General features: G+C 34.8%; 1 protein-coding gene across 8 annotated transcripts in view; it reads left to right on the forward strand.

The window, feature by feature from the left end:
* NFIB (nuclear factor I B) overlaps nucleotides 1-15,919 on the forward strand; it is a 241,001-nt gene that overhangs the window by 217,769 nt on the left and 7,313 nt on the right. For 3 of the 8 annotated variants that reach the window (XM_062208243.1, XM_062208244.1, XM_062208249.1), the window contains 2 exons: nucleotides 7,620-7,708; nucleotides 9,653-9,700. The exons of 2 other annotated variants lie outside the window; for them this stretch is intronic. In XM_062208243.1, the coding sequence (XP_062064227.1) occupies nucleotides 7,620-7,708; nucleotides 9,653-9,700 (137 nt within the window). The remainder of the gene's footprint in view (nucleotides 1-7,619; nucleotides 7,709-9,652; nucleotides 9,701-15,919) is intronic. 3 more of the 8 variants (XM_062208245.1, XM_062208246.1, XM_062208250.1) reach the window with 1 other exon arrangement.

The following is a 15,919-nucleotide window of genomic DNA, read 5'->3' on the forward strand; positions in this document are numbered from 1 at the left end:
GCAGATGTCTTACTATTATTTTCACGATGTGAAAATAAGATTCTTAGTGTAGATGGAGTTGTGGGACCATTTTAATTGAAAAACAAATGTGAACTCTAGAACTTCTATTTTTTTCATCAAAGAACAACACTTGTTGTTTAAGTGAACAATGTTGAGTGAAGACCACTTTCAATATGTATGCATTTTGTTCAGCCAGATGCAGCTGATTTGGATGGACTACATGATCCATATTGATCTTGGGAAGGAAACACAATAGATACTTCATAGTTAATAAAAACCATGCACATAGATCATTTGTCCTCTTCATCATGAAAGACTTAGTGCTAATTTTTAATTTGAAGCTCAGTGTGCCAAATTCATAATGGACTACAGTTTTGAGGCATGCCATAAATAAATATAAATGCATATTGTCCTATATGACTAAACTAAGACTCCAGTTAAAAGCCTATTATTTTTATCCTTTCAAATTTTAACAGAATCCTAGAGATGAAGCTTTATGTTTACTATCCAAGAACAGAGGAACAGAAATAGTTTAAATGACTTCAGTAGAGTAAAGGTTATTCTTTCCTACAGCAGCAATTGATTGATTTACTGTGTCCTTTCATTACTTTACAAAGATTTAAAAGAGACCACTCTTCTAGCGGCAGGTTCTAAATGCATTTGGTTTAAAGCACTCAATGATGAATGAAAAGGAAAATCAAGGGGTACATGAAATAAAGGTAATCAATCATTTTATATTAGCCAGGAGAAATTTAGAATTAGAAAGGCAATGGTTTTAGTCTGAGAGTGTTCTTTTAAACATTCCCCATAGCCTTTAATATACATGACCCTTTAAGAATAAATATTGTCACCAGGTATATTCTTCAGTTCATGGTGACTGCTTTATAAAGATTTATCCTTTTAGGTTATGAAAAGTATTGATGTGCATTGTTGAGTGCTATGCTTTCTTTAGGACAGAACTTTAATATAGCCTACATTAATTAGGAACAATAAATTTAAAATTATCGAATAATTTTGACTATCTTATAAAAAAATCTTTCCATAAAATGACACTACAGTAGGGCTCTCAGTATAGTATTTCTAACACAGAAGCATACTAGCATTCTTAAATTGAGATGGAGAATGTTAAAATATTAAAATTATCCCTGTACTCCACTTAAAATAATAAAGCATTAACATTGATAAATCTTCCTATTAGAAGTATACACTTTTATGATAATTAACTTGATACACAACAGTTGTTACTAGTAACTATGCTTTTTGTAATGATATTATTGATTAGAACTGGTTGCCAGCTGCCTTGAAAAGCTAGTTTTTCCCCACGCTGGAATTTCACTTATCATTGCAAATATGATATCTTCACATAATGGTGAAGAATATTTCCAAAAAGTTCATGTAATCCACTTGATAGTTTGCCATTAAAAACAATCCTCTTTAATTAGTCATAATAATCAGCTATGGCAGCTGATCAGGAACTTAACACTAGAATTTTCCTTTATATCTTAACACAATCTTGAGTATTGTTCAAGGTCTGGAACTAGTCTGCCTTTGGGATTGCTGGCTTAGTCAATGTATTCACTGTGAACATGGAAATCTTAAAAGCAGAACCTCAACTGGGGCTTCATTCTTCTTTAATTTCTCTACTGGAAGATGGTATGGTGGCTTGAAGGACTCCAGAGTCTTGCTTTGGCAAACTGGACTGTTTAGTCTCTGCTGAGAAATACTTTCTTAGAGTTTGGAACATTTCCAGAGATGTGGGAGACATCCTCTCTTACTTAACTTCATAGAATTTAGGAAAATGCAGCAGTTTCTTTTTTCCTTCAGATTTCATGCTTCATGAACAACACACTGGGCTTCACCCCAGTGAAGGCACCACATTTCCCATGTTTTGTCCCCTTGAGAAAATGGGAACCATCTAGTAGAATGGTGGATGTTGCTTAGAAAATGCAGAAATTATAATCTAGTCTAACAATTTTAGTAGGAAGCAATTTACTTGAATTAGCACCTGTTCCTTTTCTGGTCAATCTCATAACAAATTTGCTAATTTCAGGCCTTCTTTCTTTGCTATCATAAAATGTTTGGCAATATAAGACAATCTAATTAATTTGATTATCCCTACTATAAAGGAGTCTGAAATAAAAATAGAAGCATAAATCCTCATTACCATGCATCAATACCATATTTAAAAAAAAAAAACTTATTGAAAGTTGAAGATGAAAGATTGTAACTAGGAAGCTTCTTGTTATAAAAGACATCCATTCAAACCAGCCATTCCAGTGTTTATTAACTTTTAATATAGATTTGAGATTTTAGGTAGAATAAACGGAAGATCACTTCTGCCCTCCGTGACACAAGCCATGTAAGCTCCAGTTTGTTGAAAAAAGAAGTGTAATTTCATTATCTCAAAATTGCAATCTCCTGACTATATATGCTACCTATTATTAGAGCTAATGACTGAATGAGTGGTCTGATCAATTCATTACTTCTTACAACTGCATGAACTTTATAGGTGCTTGAGCTTCAGCATGTTCCATCTCTTGCATGACTAGATAATGCTGTTGTTTCAATTACTGGGCTAGTTTATATTTGAAGTATTTTTTTTAACACTTTTCTTAATGCAATATGAGACCTGAATTTGAAAGTTCTTTGTATTACACTGAACATTTTTGTTACACAAAATGGCCCTTTAAAGACATTGCCTCTGTAGAATTTTTTTAAAATCTAAATTATTAGTTGTAATCTTATTTTTGTCCTGGAAACTGACAAAGTGAAAGCACAGTACACTAAAACCACTTGAAAAGTAGCTATTTATTAGAGACAAGCAACTAAAGGGACACAAGTGGACTATCAGCAAACTTTTCAATAAAGTCAGGAAGCAGGTTATCAACACTTCAGCTGTTCTTATTGTGTCTGTTATCATAATTGACAGCTTGACGTAAAACCCTATCACATGACTTTGGGGTAGGTATGTAAATGGATAAGAGGTCACTTTTCACATATGTTAACTGGAAAGGAAACACATTTAAAGGAAGTTGCAGTCAAAATAATAGCTATGCAAATGTTCAGCTTTTAGGCTAGTTCTTCAGTTTAAAAAAAATACTCCCATACTAGTCTTTTATCACTCATTCATCTGTTCACTTTGCCTTTACGGTTTATCAAAGGCTAATATTCAGATAAGCTATCCTAATTAATGGAAAAATAAAATTCTACTTATATCGATCAGCAACACCACAAAAGAAAAATTCTCTTCTTTCAAAGATAATAATTTTAAGAGCCATAAGCTCAAACAGGAAAGTAGGGGAAATTCTGAAAACTATATTTACAGCTGTTTTAGCCTTAAATATTCTTGGACTGAACAGGAAGGATCAGGTCAGAATAGAGTAGTGATAGGTACACAGGTATAGCAGGTGTACACAGGTGTACACAGGTGTAGCAGGTAAGAACCAAGGAATAGGAGTCAGGAGGGTTGGGTTTTAGTGTTAATGCAAATAGGGTTTGTCTAACCTAGGACAGTCCCTAACCCTCATTCTAGAGCCTTATCATGGAAAGGAAATGAAGAGGTTGAACTATATGATCTCCAAAGTCCCTTGGAACCGTAAATTCTACATGTTAAAATAGGCTCCATTCAAAACAAAAAAAAAAAAAACCTTTCTTTTTTTTTTAATACTTATGATTTCCAATCAGTAACACAGATACGGTTCACGGGTGAACTGTGCATACTCATTTTACTCAGTTCTACTCTTTAATTTAGTTAATTATCAAGAAGCATGGGTTCCGGAGATTGACATAAGAAGTGACTTACAAGTATCAGGATGGTGTTAAATAAAATAGCTTTTTTTGTTGTTTATGTGTTTTATGTCTTACATATAACACAGTCTTGTTCTGAACATTTGCTTGTTCAGAGAGGTTACATGTTATTCATTCAGAGGCTATTTCATTTACACCATGGCAGGTCATTAATAATAGTTATAAAATAAAATTTTACTAAAACAAGAGTTAGGAGGAAAGTATAAATATTGGAGTGTTAATCTTTTTAACAACCCCTCCCCCCAAAGTACCTCCACTCCTGAAAAATCTGTTTGCTTGAGGCATCTGGAGAAATGAAGAAATCCAAGAGAACATAAAGTATATCTTTCAAGAGAGTCCCCCAGGGCTCGCTGTAAGCTTTAAAAAAAAAAAAAAAAGTAAAAAGGTAAATTTGCCTGTGTTGATTATTCTGTTTACAGTTTAATGGTTTATTGGTTCAACTGAGAGCTGTTGTCATCATGAGGGACTGTTACTACATCAGCCTGTTTGCTGAGTGTAGCAAAGTAGAACATTTTGCTTACCTTCTTTCTTTTGTTCCCAAAGCTAATTGCTATGCATTTAACAAAAGCCCTTGTTAATAACCATGGAGGGCCCTCATTTGAATAAGTACATTCTTACTTTGGAATCACAAGCATCACTGATTCTTTATGGCTGTCAGTTACTTATATAATTATTAGAATGTAGTATAGAAAGGGATAATAATTCAGATCTTAGGTATTTCCTCTTATGCAGATTGTTGAGAGAAATTAGATGGTCCCCATCCTTGGTTTCTGAAATGATCTCATTTCACTTGGGTCAGGAATAGGGCTGATCTTCCAGAAACTTCATGGAAGTGTACCTTAAAAATATATACTGTGAAGAGTTTATGTTCACTTCTTTTTCAGTTGTTTGGCATATTTCAACCTTATGCCCTTGATTTTTTGGAGGAGATTTTTCCTTCATTCACTTTTTGTTTGCTTTTGGAATTCTGAGCATAATTTGATCTATTATACATCTTTAATTTTCTAAAGAATCTCATTTCATATTGGCAGGTGCTTACAAAGAATTAAAATGATTTAGATGAGTGTGCATTTTTATAAGCATAGGATCAAATCTTTCATAGAGTCTTTATTGGTAGAAAAAAATAAGAATTACTTCCCATCAATATGTATTTACAATTTAGACTAAATTTTTTAAACTGACCTGCACTTGTTCTTTTAAATTCGATTGCTCTTTGCAGCAGTGATGGTTAATTTCCCATTTTAAAGGAAAAATACTTGGAAATACTATTTGCACTTAGGAATATTTTATGTAAATGAAGATATGTGTGTGTTTGCCATTTTAAAGTTTTAAATTTTAATTTAAAAAAATCATTGAAAGTTGAATTATCTAACACTGATTCTCTCACATGACAGAAACTAAGGAATCACCATCCCAAACTCAAAAAATATTAGAACCTATGATTTTAAACTTACTTAAAACCTTACATAGAATTATTTTTATTAATCCAGAAACACTGAATTATACAAATAACAAGAGCATTTAACATGTCCCCTAAAGAATTTTAAGTACTTCCTGATAACCTTTCCATACTTAGAGTCTGTTCAAAATTTGCCAGGTCAGGATTATCTTAGTCAAGATTCTTAGGAATTGATTTTCTTAGGAATTATGGTCATGGATATCATTGACAACATGTGATTTCTATTTTAATCTTTGTTTCTCCCAACCACACTATTACCTTTGAAATTTCACTTTATCAGGAGATTTATTCATTCAGAGGTGCTATATTAATTTTAAAAAATACAATGGTGAGGCCCTTTCTGAAGTAACCTGGCTTACATAAGCCACAATATACAAGCATGCATAAATATATGTTTCCCCAGAACTTTTGGAGATATTGATAGTGCCAGTCCACACTATAAATAGATAAATAAATTTAAGTTATATTTTAGTTTTAGTAACTGAAAGTTAATTCAGTGCTATTAGTCATCTGCCAATTTCTTTGGTATTACATTTTTGCTAAGTGTGTTCGTTGATTATTTTGTATCTATTTAAGCAAATTTTTCTTGTCTGGAAGAAAATGTACTTACTGTATATACCTTAAAGATGGATGAAAATGAATAGCTATAGTCAGCCCTTTGAAACTGTTATTAGGAATGAAAACTTTAAAAGTATGTTGATTTTAAATAGTCAGCCTATGGTCAAAATTAGTCCACTTTACATTTTTATGGGTAGTAAAACAAACAAACAAAAAGTTAGTAGCTTAACAAAAAACTAGGAGATAGTGTTCCTGTAGTTGTCTGTGGGACAGCAAGCAATCAGTGAGTGCTATTTAGGATTCCCTCAGGCTTTGTGCAAGTGTTGTCTCTTTCTGAAAACTTCCCCAGTCTAAGCCCCATGTAAGCTACTATTAAGTTAATAATTGATAGGATTAATATGTTCTGTGTCTAAATATTCTTTTCCCTTCTTGAGCATTTTAATTGACTCAAAACTAGCATTTTCATTGATTAGAACATAATAAATGATTCCCATGATATTTATAAAAAATCAAACTTCTTGATTATTTTCTGAATACTTTTAAAATTATACTTTGGAATAACAACTCATTTTCTCTGTTATGTAAAAACTAAAAGCAAAAGTTTTGAAAGTTTTAGGTAGTATTTTTGAAGCCTTCTACATCAATGGAAAAGTGAGCAAAAAGCTATCATCCTGTTGCACAGAGTATATAGAAAACTGAGTCTAAAAGGGAAAGTAAAGATTCTTAATAGCCCCCAGTGTTTTTTTAGCCATAACATAATCAGAAAGGATTAAAAGAGTTTATCATAATTTTTCAGGCGTTTTGGCTCCAATCATCATCCAGGAATTCTCACTGAAAAGCAAGGAACAAGGTTTAGTGGATGACTGTGAAGAAGTCATCTTTTCAATACAAGATGTAGTTAATTTACAGCATAGCTATCTAAAGGTTAAAAAGCATGATTTTCTAGTGTGTTTTTCCCCCAAAGCCAGATAAGTTTACTTTCTTAAGCATAAAAATAAGCAATATATCTTTTCAATAAATCTGCTAGCACCGTAGGGCAGCTGTTAACTAAACAGAGCTGGATAGGGTTACTTGGAACAATCTCGGAAGGGCAGATTGGATGATGCGGAGATCTGGGAAGAATTTGTTTCAGCCTGTATTCAGTGCATTCCATACTTTCTTCAGATGTAGAAAAGTATTTTAAATGCCACTGCTCTGAATTTAAAATGAGTAAAAACTCTTATCAACTCTTTCTTAGCAACACCACTTCAAAGGAAACAAAATTAGCGAACATATAAACTGAATACCTTGATGACTCTACACATAAATTAGGGTGAATGGTTGCAGGGTGGGACCTTTCTCCTCTGAACTGCATGTCTTCCGTGTTTTGCAATCTGCATGCTTAAAGTTATTGATTATTTTACCCAGTACAGGTTATTTGGTATGTTGCACAGGAAGAAAAAGCATTTTATTTTCTTTCTAAAATATATCTCTATTGAACATTAACGTTTGCTTTTATTTCAGCTCAATTTATACTCTAATAATGGCTAATTGTTATGTTCTAAGCACTTGTTTCTCTTGTATGCTTTAATGAATAGAGAAGCATATTGCAATAACTTTTTCTAAAAAAGAGTCTAGGAATTTTGCTTTTCGAAGTAAGATTTTCTTTTGCTTTTTTTTTTTTTTTTCCTTTAAGTTGCCTCTTGGGAAAGTAAGGATAATGCCATATACAGTACTAGTTTGCATGTGTTCATTTAAATACTAAAAACTGTAGTACTGCTCGATCCATATCTGACTGCTAGGTTTCAATTGACAGCTGAGGATTTGTGACTGGACCATGAATCAAAACGGCAGGCATTTATACCCCAGTACCAGTGAGGATACATTGGGAATTACTTGGCAAAGGTAACATTTTAATTATTTCCAACCCTACACTTACACCTAAAAATTACATGACCTATAATATTTGTTTTTAACTAGCTTTGCAGAAAATATATGTTAAAAATTTAGTTGTTTTGGCTATACCATCTCTCTTTCCCTACCCTTCTCTTTTATTTCTTGTTTAAATGCAACAACAAATTAATTTGGGGCTATAACATATGCTAACTGATCATTGGAATTTCTAAATGCTGTCAAATGTTTTATACAATTTTTAAGACTTTTGGTGGGATGGAGGGTGGAATTTGACGTTTAGATTTTAGAACCTGAGAAATGAAATCACAGCTTTAGGGAAGATTTTTCAGTTAAGGTTAAAGCATTTGTTTTTCACATAGATTATTCTCATTTTGACACTTTCTTCTGCTAAGCCATTTTGCTATTCATTTATTCTCCTGTCAGAGGAGGAAAGCTAGAAGAACTTCAAATTAGTCAACGTAACTCATATTGGCAGCACCCATAAGTTTTGGAATGAGAAGACTGTTGGAATCCATAGCTTGAAGAGAGTTTAGTTTAAATAGATTTTGTACCACTGTAATGCCTGAGGACTGACTTTGGTTGGTTGGCTGAGATTATCCCAAAACTTCATTTTCAAAACAAGTTTTGATATTGTCTAATGTATGGGTTTTAGAAAGTAAGTAGTTCTAAGTCAGTGTCTTATGTATTGTTTCAATAAAGAACAAATTGTGTCAATTTCACAAATTAAGTAATCAAAATTTACAGTTTAATCATATCTAAGAAGAGATAAAAATTTGCCGGAGAGAGTGAGGTAATCGTGTTAAGTAGAGCCAACCTAATTTTCCAACCCTTCTGTGATTCTGACTCTCCCTTTACCAAGTGTGCCTATGCAAAGGTTCTTACTGAGTTGGTAGTTGTCAATGAGCTGCTCACCTCCACATTGGATGATAGACCCTACTGAAGAGTAGAGTGTAAGAGAACCAAAGTAATTAAATGTCCATTTTTACTCAGGTAAAAATTAAGAAAATTATTTACATTCTGCTTTTAATAACCTAGTGACTTTTTATTAATTCATAACTTGAAATCAATACCATATGACTTTTCCTCTTTGAAAATTGCTATATATCAACTTAAAAATAGACAGATTTTACATGTTGTGATTTTCTTTTCCAAAAGCTTTTATTGTTCCTTCCATTGGAAAAATACGATATACATTTATAAACTCAATGGAATCATCTTATTTAGTCTTAGGCATTGTCTTGTTAAATGAAAATATCATGTTAAAAAGCTTGAATTAAGATTTTTTAGGTTAATTGGGTCGATCATACAATGTTTTTACTTTATTTTATTAAATAACTTCCTTATATTCCATGATTTGCCTCTAAGTTAGCAAATTGGCCCATATCTGCCTACCTATGAGCAAGCTTACCATATTTACAAGAATACAGATCAAATGAAGTATATTCTTACCGCTAAATTTGCCACTCACTGGATAAATTTACAAATCCATGGATTACTGGTTGACTTTTGCATAATCTAAAATAGGATAGCACCTGCAAAGTACATTAAAGGGAAATAAAAAACATAAATAGCTACCTAGCTCTTAGGAATTCTTTGAATCAAAAATTGATATCACAAAAAAAGACCAGGTGAGTGAACAATGAGTCACAGAACACAAGGATTGATGTGAATGGATATGATGGCTAAACTCAGTTCTTAGGGGAATATTGTCCTTGTTACCACTCTCCTTCTGGGTGAAAAACTGGTGTGGTAATCAGTTTTGGGTCATAAGTCAGAAAAAATTCAGAATTTATTTTGGTAAGATTTCTTCCTACCCTCTCCCTTTCCAAAACAGTAATTTTTCTTTGGATTAGTAGATAATGATCTTTAGAATGGCCTTAATGATTCAAAAAGCTCTTATAAAGGTTTTCTTCTTCCCTTTTTATCATGATTCAGAAGGCACGTAATGGATAATGGCAGGAGTCACAGTCATACATTCAACAGGTATTTATTCAATCGTTATGGCTGGTATAGACGCACAGTTCTTAAAATCTAAGTACAATTGAATGTAGAGTGAATGTCCTCAAATGAGACAGCAGTGTGCTTTGGTTTGTCACAGTTTTAAAAAATGAACACAAGTAGAGTCCGTATTTGATCATTCAGATAGGCCAGGTCTGTGACACAACAGCTTCATCCATAATCCATAGTGTACGCCCTGTGCATTTTTGAGAGAGACTATTGAAAAAGGAAATGGTAAGTGGGACACTACTATTTTAAGGCAGATAGCAGACATCTGAAATCTTCAGGGCTTGGCTACAGCTTTGGAATCATCCAAATACATTGAAAATATCTGAGAAATGTAGACCTATTCAATCAGAGAATTAAATAATTTGCCTCTGTCGTGATGGAATAAAGAAAGTATCACAGGTTATTCCTGTTGTGGTTGTCGCTTTTCATTTTTAACAAAAGGCAATCCCTGCAGATTTCTTAGTGGAAACGGACAAAGCAAAGCTAGTGTTTTGGTTTGGCTTTATTTTGTTTTGACTGTGTGTTGTCTGTCACCATTCTGCTCCTCCTATAGTCACTTGTCCAAGGTGGTCCCCTTTTCTGTCTTTCTCCATGGAGGGGTTCCCATGTCAAACGCAGTTCTTTTTCTGGGATTGAAAATGGCAGTGCAAGGTAGCTGTGCAAGTCTAATCAAAGCTGGGCAAGTTCTTCCGTCTCCTCCCCACCCCCAACACACACACGCACAGACATTTCCTTAGGAACCCGAGCTAACTCTTCTGGAAAATTTCCACACACTGATTAGGGTGCAGCCCTGAAGATGCTTCTTGTGTTTTGGCTTTAGAATTTTGAGAGCCCTGTTTGTGTGTGGGTGTGTGTGAGCATGTGCACATGTGCAAAAGAATTACTTTGCACCCTCAGAAAGTAAACTTTTCTGCTTAAGTAAAAGGCCAGGTAATGCAGTTAAGGCAGAGTAGAATGGTTAAGGGTTCAATTCTTCCATGAGAGTAGGCTACCCTATTATGAGGGTAATAAGGGATGAATTGCTTAAATAGGTACTGTTGTGTTGTGTTTGGTCCTCCTCTGTGGAAAACTTATATTGTTTTGCATATGTGAGTTATGTGGGCACAAACACATACAGCACTTACTCCCTCACTGGCTTTCTTTTTGGAAATCATGGTCAGAACATGGATTGTATTATGCAATATAAAAGAGCAATGTAATTGAATGAAAAAGCAAGCTGAAGGACAATCCAAGAATAATATAAACATAAGTTATTTTGAAACATTGGAGGGAGTGCTTTATGCAAAAGAGAAACTGGATTTATTGTTTCATTTGCTCGTCTCCCCCTTCACCCCTTTCAAGAAAACGCAAAGCCACAAGTGAGCGGTTGTGTGTGTCTGATGGCTTACATAAACATAGAAGAAGCCTTCAGATGGCTAAAATAAACATGCGCGTGTTACTGAAGGATCTGTTTACACAAACCATTTGCTCAGCCTCTGAAATAATGAATAAATGAAGATTTTTCCCAAAATAATTGGAAGGATTTTTGTGTTTCTGCTGATGCCATAATTGAATGGCACCGACGAGACTGTTATCAGCTATTTTCCACGTCACACGTGTTAGCAGTTCCTTTCCATGAGCTGAATACTTCATTCTGTAGTTACTTTACACATGTTTTTGTAAGAAATTGTCGTTTATTACTGCAATTCAAGAGCGTTGCTTGATTTCCCAAGAGAAATTTAGCAGCCAGTAAAGGTTATTTGGATCTGGTTGGTCAGGAGAGAGAGAGGGCAGAAAGCAAAGGATAGCGTTTTGTACCTGCAGCTCTGTTCCCACAACACTGCTCTGAACCACTGGCCATGTTTCTTGCTGTGTCTATGGAATTTCCATTGTAAAATGTGTGTTCTCAAAAGACTTAAGAACGAATATATCAACAAGAATAATTTCCAGTACTGGGTTTCAAATTGTATTTTTGTAGGTGCATATATGTTTTTGCATGTCAATGCATATATGTGTGGGGATGTAGATTGTAGGGGTGTGTGTGCATGCATGTGCGTGTGTGTGTGTGTGTATTCATATATTTGTGGCCTTTGTGGGATAAGGGCACTCACTGTGTGTCCTGTCCTTGGGTGGAATTAAGAGTTAACTTCTGTTTCAGTATTACACTTCGAAGTCCCTGCGAACTCACTTAGGTTAGCATTTCCTGCTCTCCGTTTGTTATCTTGACACATAACTATAGTACAACAGCTGGGTTGTTCCTGGAGTTCCTGCGGGGAGCTTTATTCTCAGAGTGCTGAATTTCCTTTTCAGCTGTCAGCTCTAAAGTGTGTTCAAAATGTTCAACTTTTTATACACTCTTCTGGGCCCCTAGCACCACTCTGGGACTATGATAGAAATGCTGATAAGGTCGATGAATGGGAGAATCTTTGGTTCAAGGCAGAGATTTGCAAAAGCCAAATTCGCTCAAGGCCGTTGTTTGGTAACAGGGCTGCTTACTAGCATTGCTCTTTGTATTTGAATATTCTACCTAGAAGAATGACTCAATTCTTATCAAAATGATTTGCACCTGTTATGAAATCAAAACTAAAAACACTACCATTCTTAAAAATGATCTTGCTACGGTTTTTACAGACACACAGTATCTGACCTGGCTGCTGAGGCTGTATTGGGATTTGTCGTAGTTTTGCCTAACTTTCTCCATTTATAAAGAAAGATTTGTACAACACGATGTTTCCTCTTTATCTAGGCAAACTCTTCAGAACACTTCCTAAGAAATTAATTGTATTCCAGCCAGACTTGCACGCTGCCATCCCACAGGAAATGGGTCAGCAATCCATTAAGATGCCATTAGATAATCTAATTTGGAACTTAATCTCTAAATTAACCATGCTCCATACTTGAAGCATACTTGAGAGAAAGAAAAAAAGTTTACGTTTGAATCGAGAGGGGAGCCGAAGCGTGAAGAAGGCTGTTTGTTTTTTCTGTAGCTGTGGTCACGTCTCAAGCCGTCTGGTAACCAGGAGAAACCAGACATGATGTAATTCCAGATTGAACTTGAACTTCAGGGACTTAGGATGGGGGAACAATGGACCATAGGAATCAATAATGTCCATTTTCCACATGATTATGTTTGGAGCTTTAAGTTAACCTTTATGGGAGAAGCGGCAGGATCTGTAGTGTGATCAAAATGAGACGGTCCAGAGACAAGATGTTAGGGGAAAGAAAACAACTTTTTCCGTGATATTTTCTGAGCAGCACTGCAGATTCCAGCAGGATTAGAAAAGTTCCCGCTCTGCAGTAAACTGGTGGCCTGTTCAGAGCACTCTTTGTTCGCTTAGGTAGGACAAACTTAATCTTACGTTTCCTGTCAGATGATTTTTGGCAGCGCTACTGGGGAGGGAGGAGTGTGGTTCAGAAAATTCCCTAATGTAAACCTTGCCGATTAACCCTTTGCAATGAAAGGAAGTGTGATAAGCACCTACTTTATTTGAAGATGGTTTATGGAAAGTGCCATATTTACATATGCATCACATCCATACAGAATCAGCTCCATGGGCAGCCACAGCACAGTCATTAGCTTACCTTGTTTGCTAGTGCTGGTAGTAGCTACAAAGGGAAATTTCAGCTGTACAGCTTAAACGTCAAAGCCTGTGAATGAGTAAATATAAAAATAAACATAATTTATAAAAAAGAGTGAGAACTTACTGAAGTTCAAGCAACTAAAGAACATAGATTCTGGATATTCAGAAAGTGTAGGAAGAATTACTCTCTCTCTTGTTAACTTTGTTCCCCGGGATAGAAGATCTTTTGCACATGTGAACGGAGCAGCAGGCACAGTATCAAAGTGTTCAGTTCCTTAATCATTTCTCATGTTATGCTTCATAATTCTGATACAAATGGATTCTGTCCTTTTGAGGTGAAGTTGTGCAAATAATACTGGTTTAATGAAAATCATTTGTGAAAGGTCTCATTTTGCTTTTGTATAAAACTTGCATTTCTATTTACTTCAGTATGCCTTGGATGATTTTCTCTAGTGAAAGGCACTAGTTTGAAGCACCAGTTTTGTAGAGAATTTTATCTGCTGTTGAAGAATCACTTATGCAAATAAGAGGAGCAGTAGCACTTGTAACAATAGCACTGAAAAGGAGCCTGGGGTAGAGAGGAATACAGAGGCGAGAAAGAGGCTGGAAACCAACATGTGGGCTCTCCACTGGCTCAGGCACTGGGAGGAGATAGAATAGCCAACTTTGAGCCTGAAAATTCTGCATTTTTTGAATTGGCCAAAACCTCCCACAGCTACATAAATGGCTGTATATGTATGTATATGTATATCACGATTTATTTACAACTTGCCATGTTCATAATAATTCTTCATCTTGTATTTTCAGTTCTAAAATGTGAAAAAGCAAGAATAATATTTTTTTCTTTTTTTTTAATCTTTTATTTAATGAATATAAATTTCCAATAACTTCCCTCCCAGCTGCAACCCTCCCCTTTCCTGCTCGCTCTCCCCTTCCATTCACATCAAGATTCATTTTCAATTCTCTTTATATACAGAAAATCAGTTTAGTATATATAAAGTAAAGATTTCAACAGTTTGCCCTCACATAGCAACACAAAGTGAAAAATACTGTTGGAGTACTAGTTATAGCATTAAATCACAGTGTACAGCACATTAATGACAGAGATCCTACATGATATTTTTCAAAAAAAATTGATTAATTTTAGAATAATATTTTAAAATTTATTTAAGTTGGCCTATTGGGGGAAGAGCTTTTTTATTTATGTTTAAAGTAAGGAAATCAGTTTTTTTACTTTTCAGTGTATAGATTGCCTTGTTGACGGGTCTTCTAGGATCATGTAAGACAACCTCCCTAGAAGCGCACCAGTAACTGATGAAGGCATTTAATATGCAGCTTCAGCGTTCGCCACATTGAGTTTCTCTTGCTCTTAGTTCAACAACAACAAATGTCACCAGCATACACCATTATTTTACTTTTACAATGCTACCACTCACGCATGATAAGCATTCAGTCTAGCATGCCCCAATAACAAAACACGTCTGAAACAATTGAATATAAATTAATGAGTTTTGACAGCCTATCATTTTGATATATTATTTTGAAAACTGTTGGTCTCCAAGGAGTAGCAATAAAGAAAGCTATTTACCTACTTAGTTACGAAACAAATACGTTTCTCTTTCATTACTATGAAGTGCTATTGCTTGCAGTTAGAATAATTCCATGAGCCACCTGCAGTTTATGATATTTGGTGTTTCCCTGAGAACCCACAAGAGTACTTTGCAGTTCAGGTAAGAGCTAGCCAGGGAGCTTTCTGATACAGATTATTACAAATAGTAATAATCATTAGAAATCATCTTGCATGCAAATAGGATCATTCAGATGGCAATAATGATCCGTAAAAATGGGAAAAATAAACCTAAGACCTGTTAGAGCACTTTGTGTATATCACTTCCAGTCTAGCCTTCTCCGAAGTAGAACTCTAGAAGCAAACTACTGACCGACTGCCGCATCTGTATAGATGTGAAACAGACACAAATATTGCATTCAGCCGAAAAGCGACTGAAATTGGATAAGTAAAAAAAAAATACAGTTATTTGGGCTGAGTTTTTTACTCAAGAGTAATCCTGGGAATTTCAGGGTGTGATATGGACCTAAATCAATAGACCCTCTTATATAATTCAGTGGTGATATCAGCTCTAGTCCAGGGGAAAAAAAGTAAAATATGTTTCACAGAAGAGAGGGATGAGGTCCAAGTATAGTGGGTAAAAATATATGCCCTAGAACCCTTCTGCTGGACTTCAATTCCTGACTTCTCTAACTTAACAGCATCATTAAGTTGGGCAAGACTCTTAGCTCCATTTTCATTTGAACCTCATTTTCCCCATCTGTAAAATCTGGATATTAATGATATTTTCTCATAGATTTGTCATGAGGATTGAAAGCTGTAGGGTAGGAAAAGCACATGAACAGTGCCTGGCAAATAATAAACACTACACGATTCCTAGCAACAAGCATAGTTATTAAGTACCATTTGTTTTTACTTCTATTGCATTAATAGATTTAACATAAGTGCTACTCATTTCTTCCTTCCACTGGTCTGTGTGAGCATTTTTTCCCAAGATGCAATCTTCAGCCTTTGTGTCATTTTGAAGTAAGTAACTAGTTCAGATGCACACATATACAATCAAGGACA

This window comes from Lepus europaeus, chromosome 12 (genome assembly GCF_033115175.1).
Source record: "Lepus europaeus isolate LE1 chromosome 12, mLepTim1.pri, whole genome shotgun sequence".
Taxonomy (NCBI): Eukaryota; Metazoa; Chordata; class Mammalia; order Lagomorpha; family Leporidae; genus Lepus; species Lepus europaeus.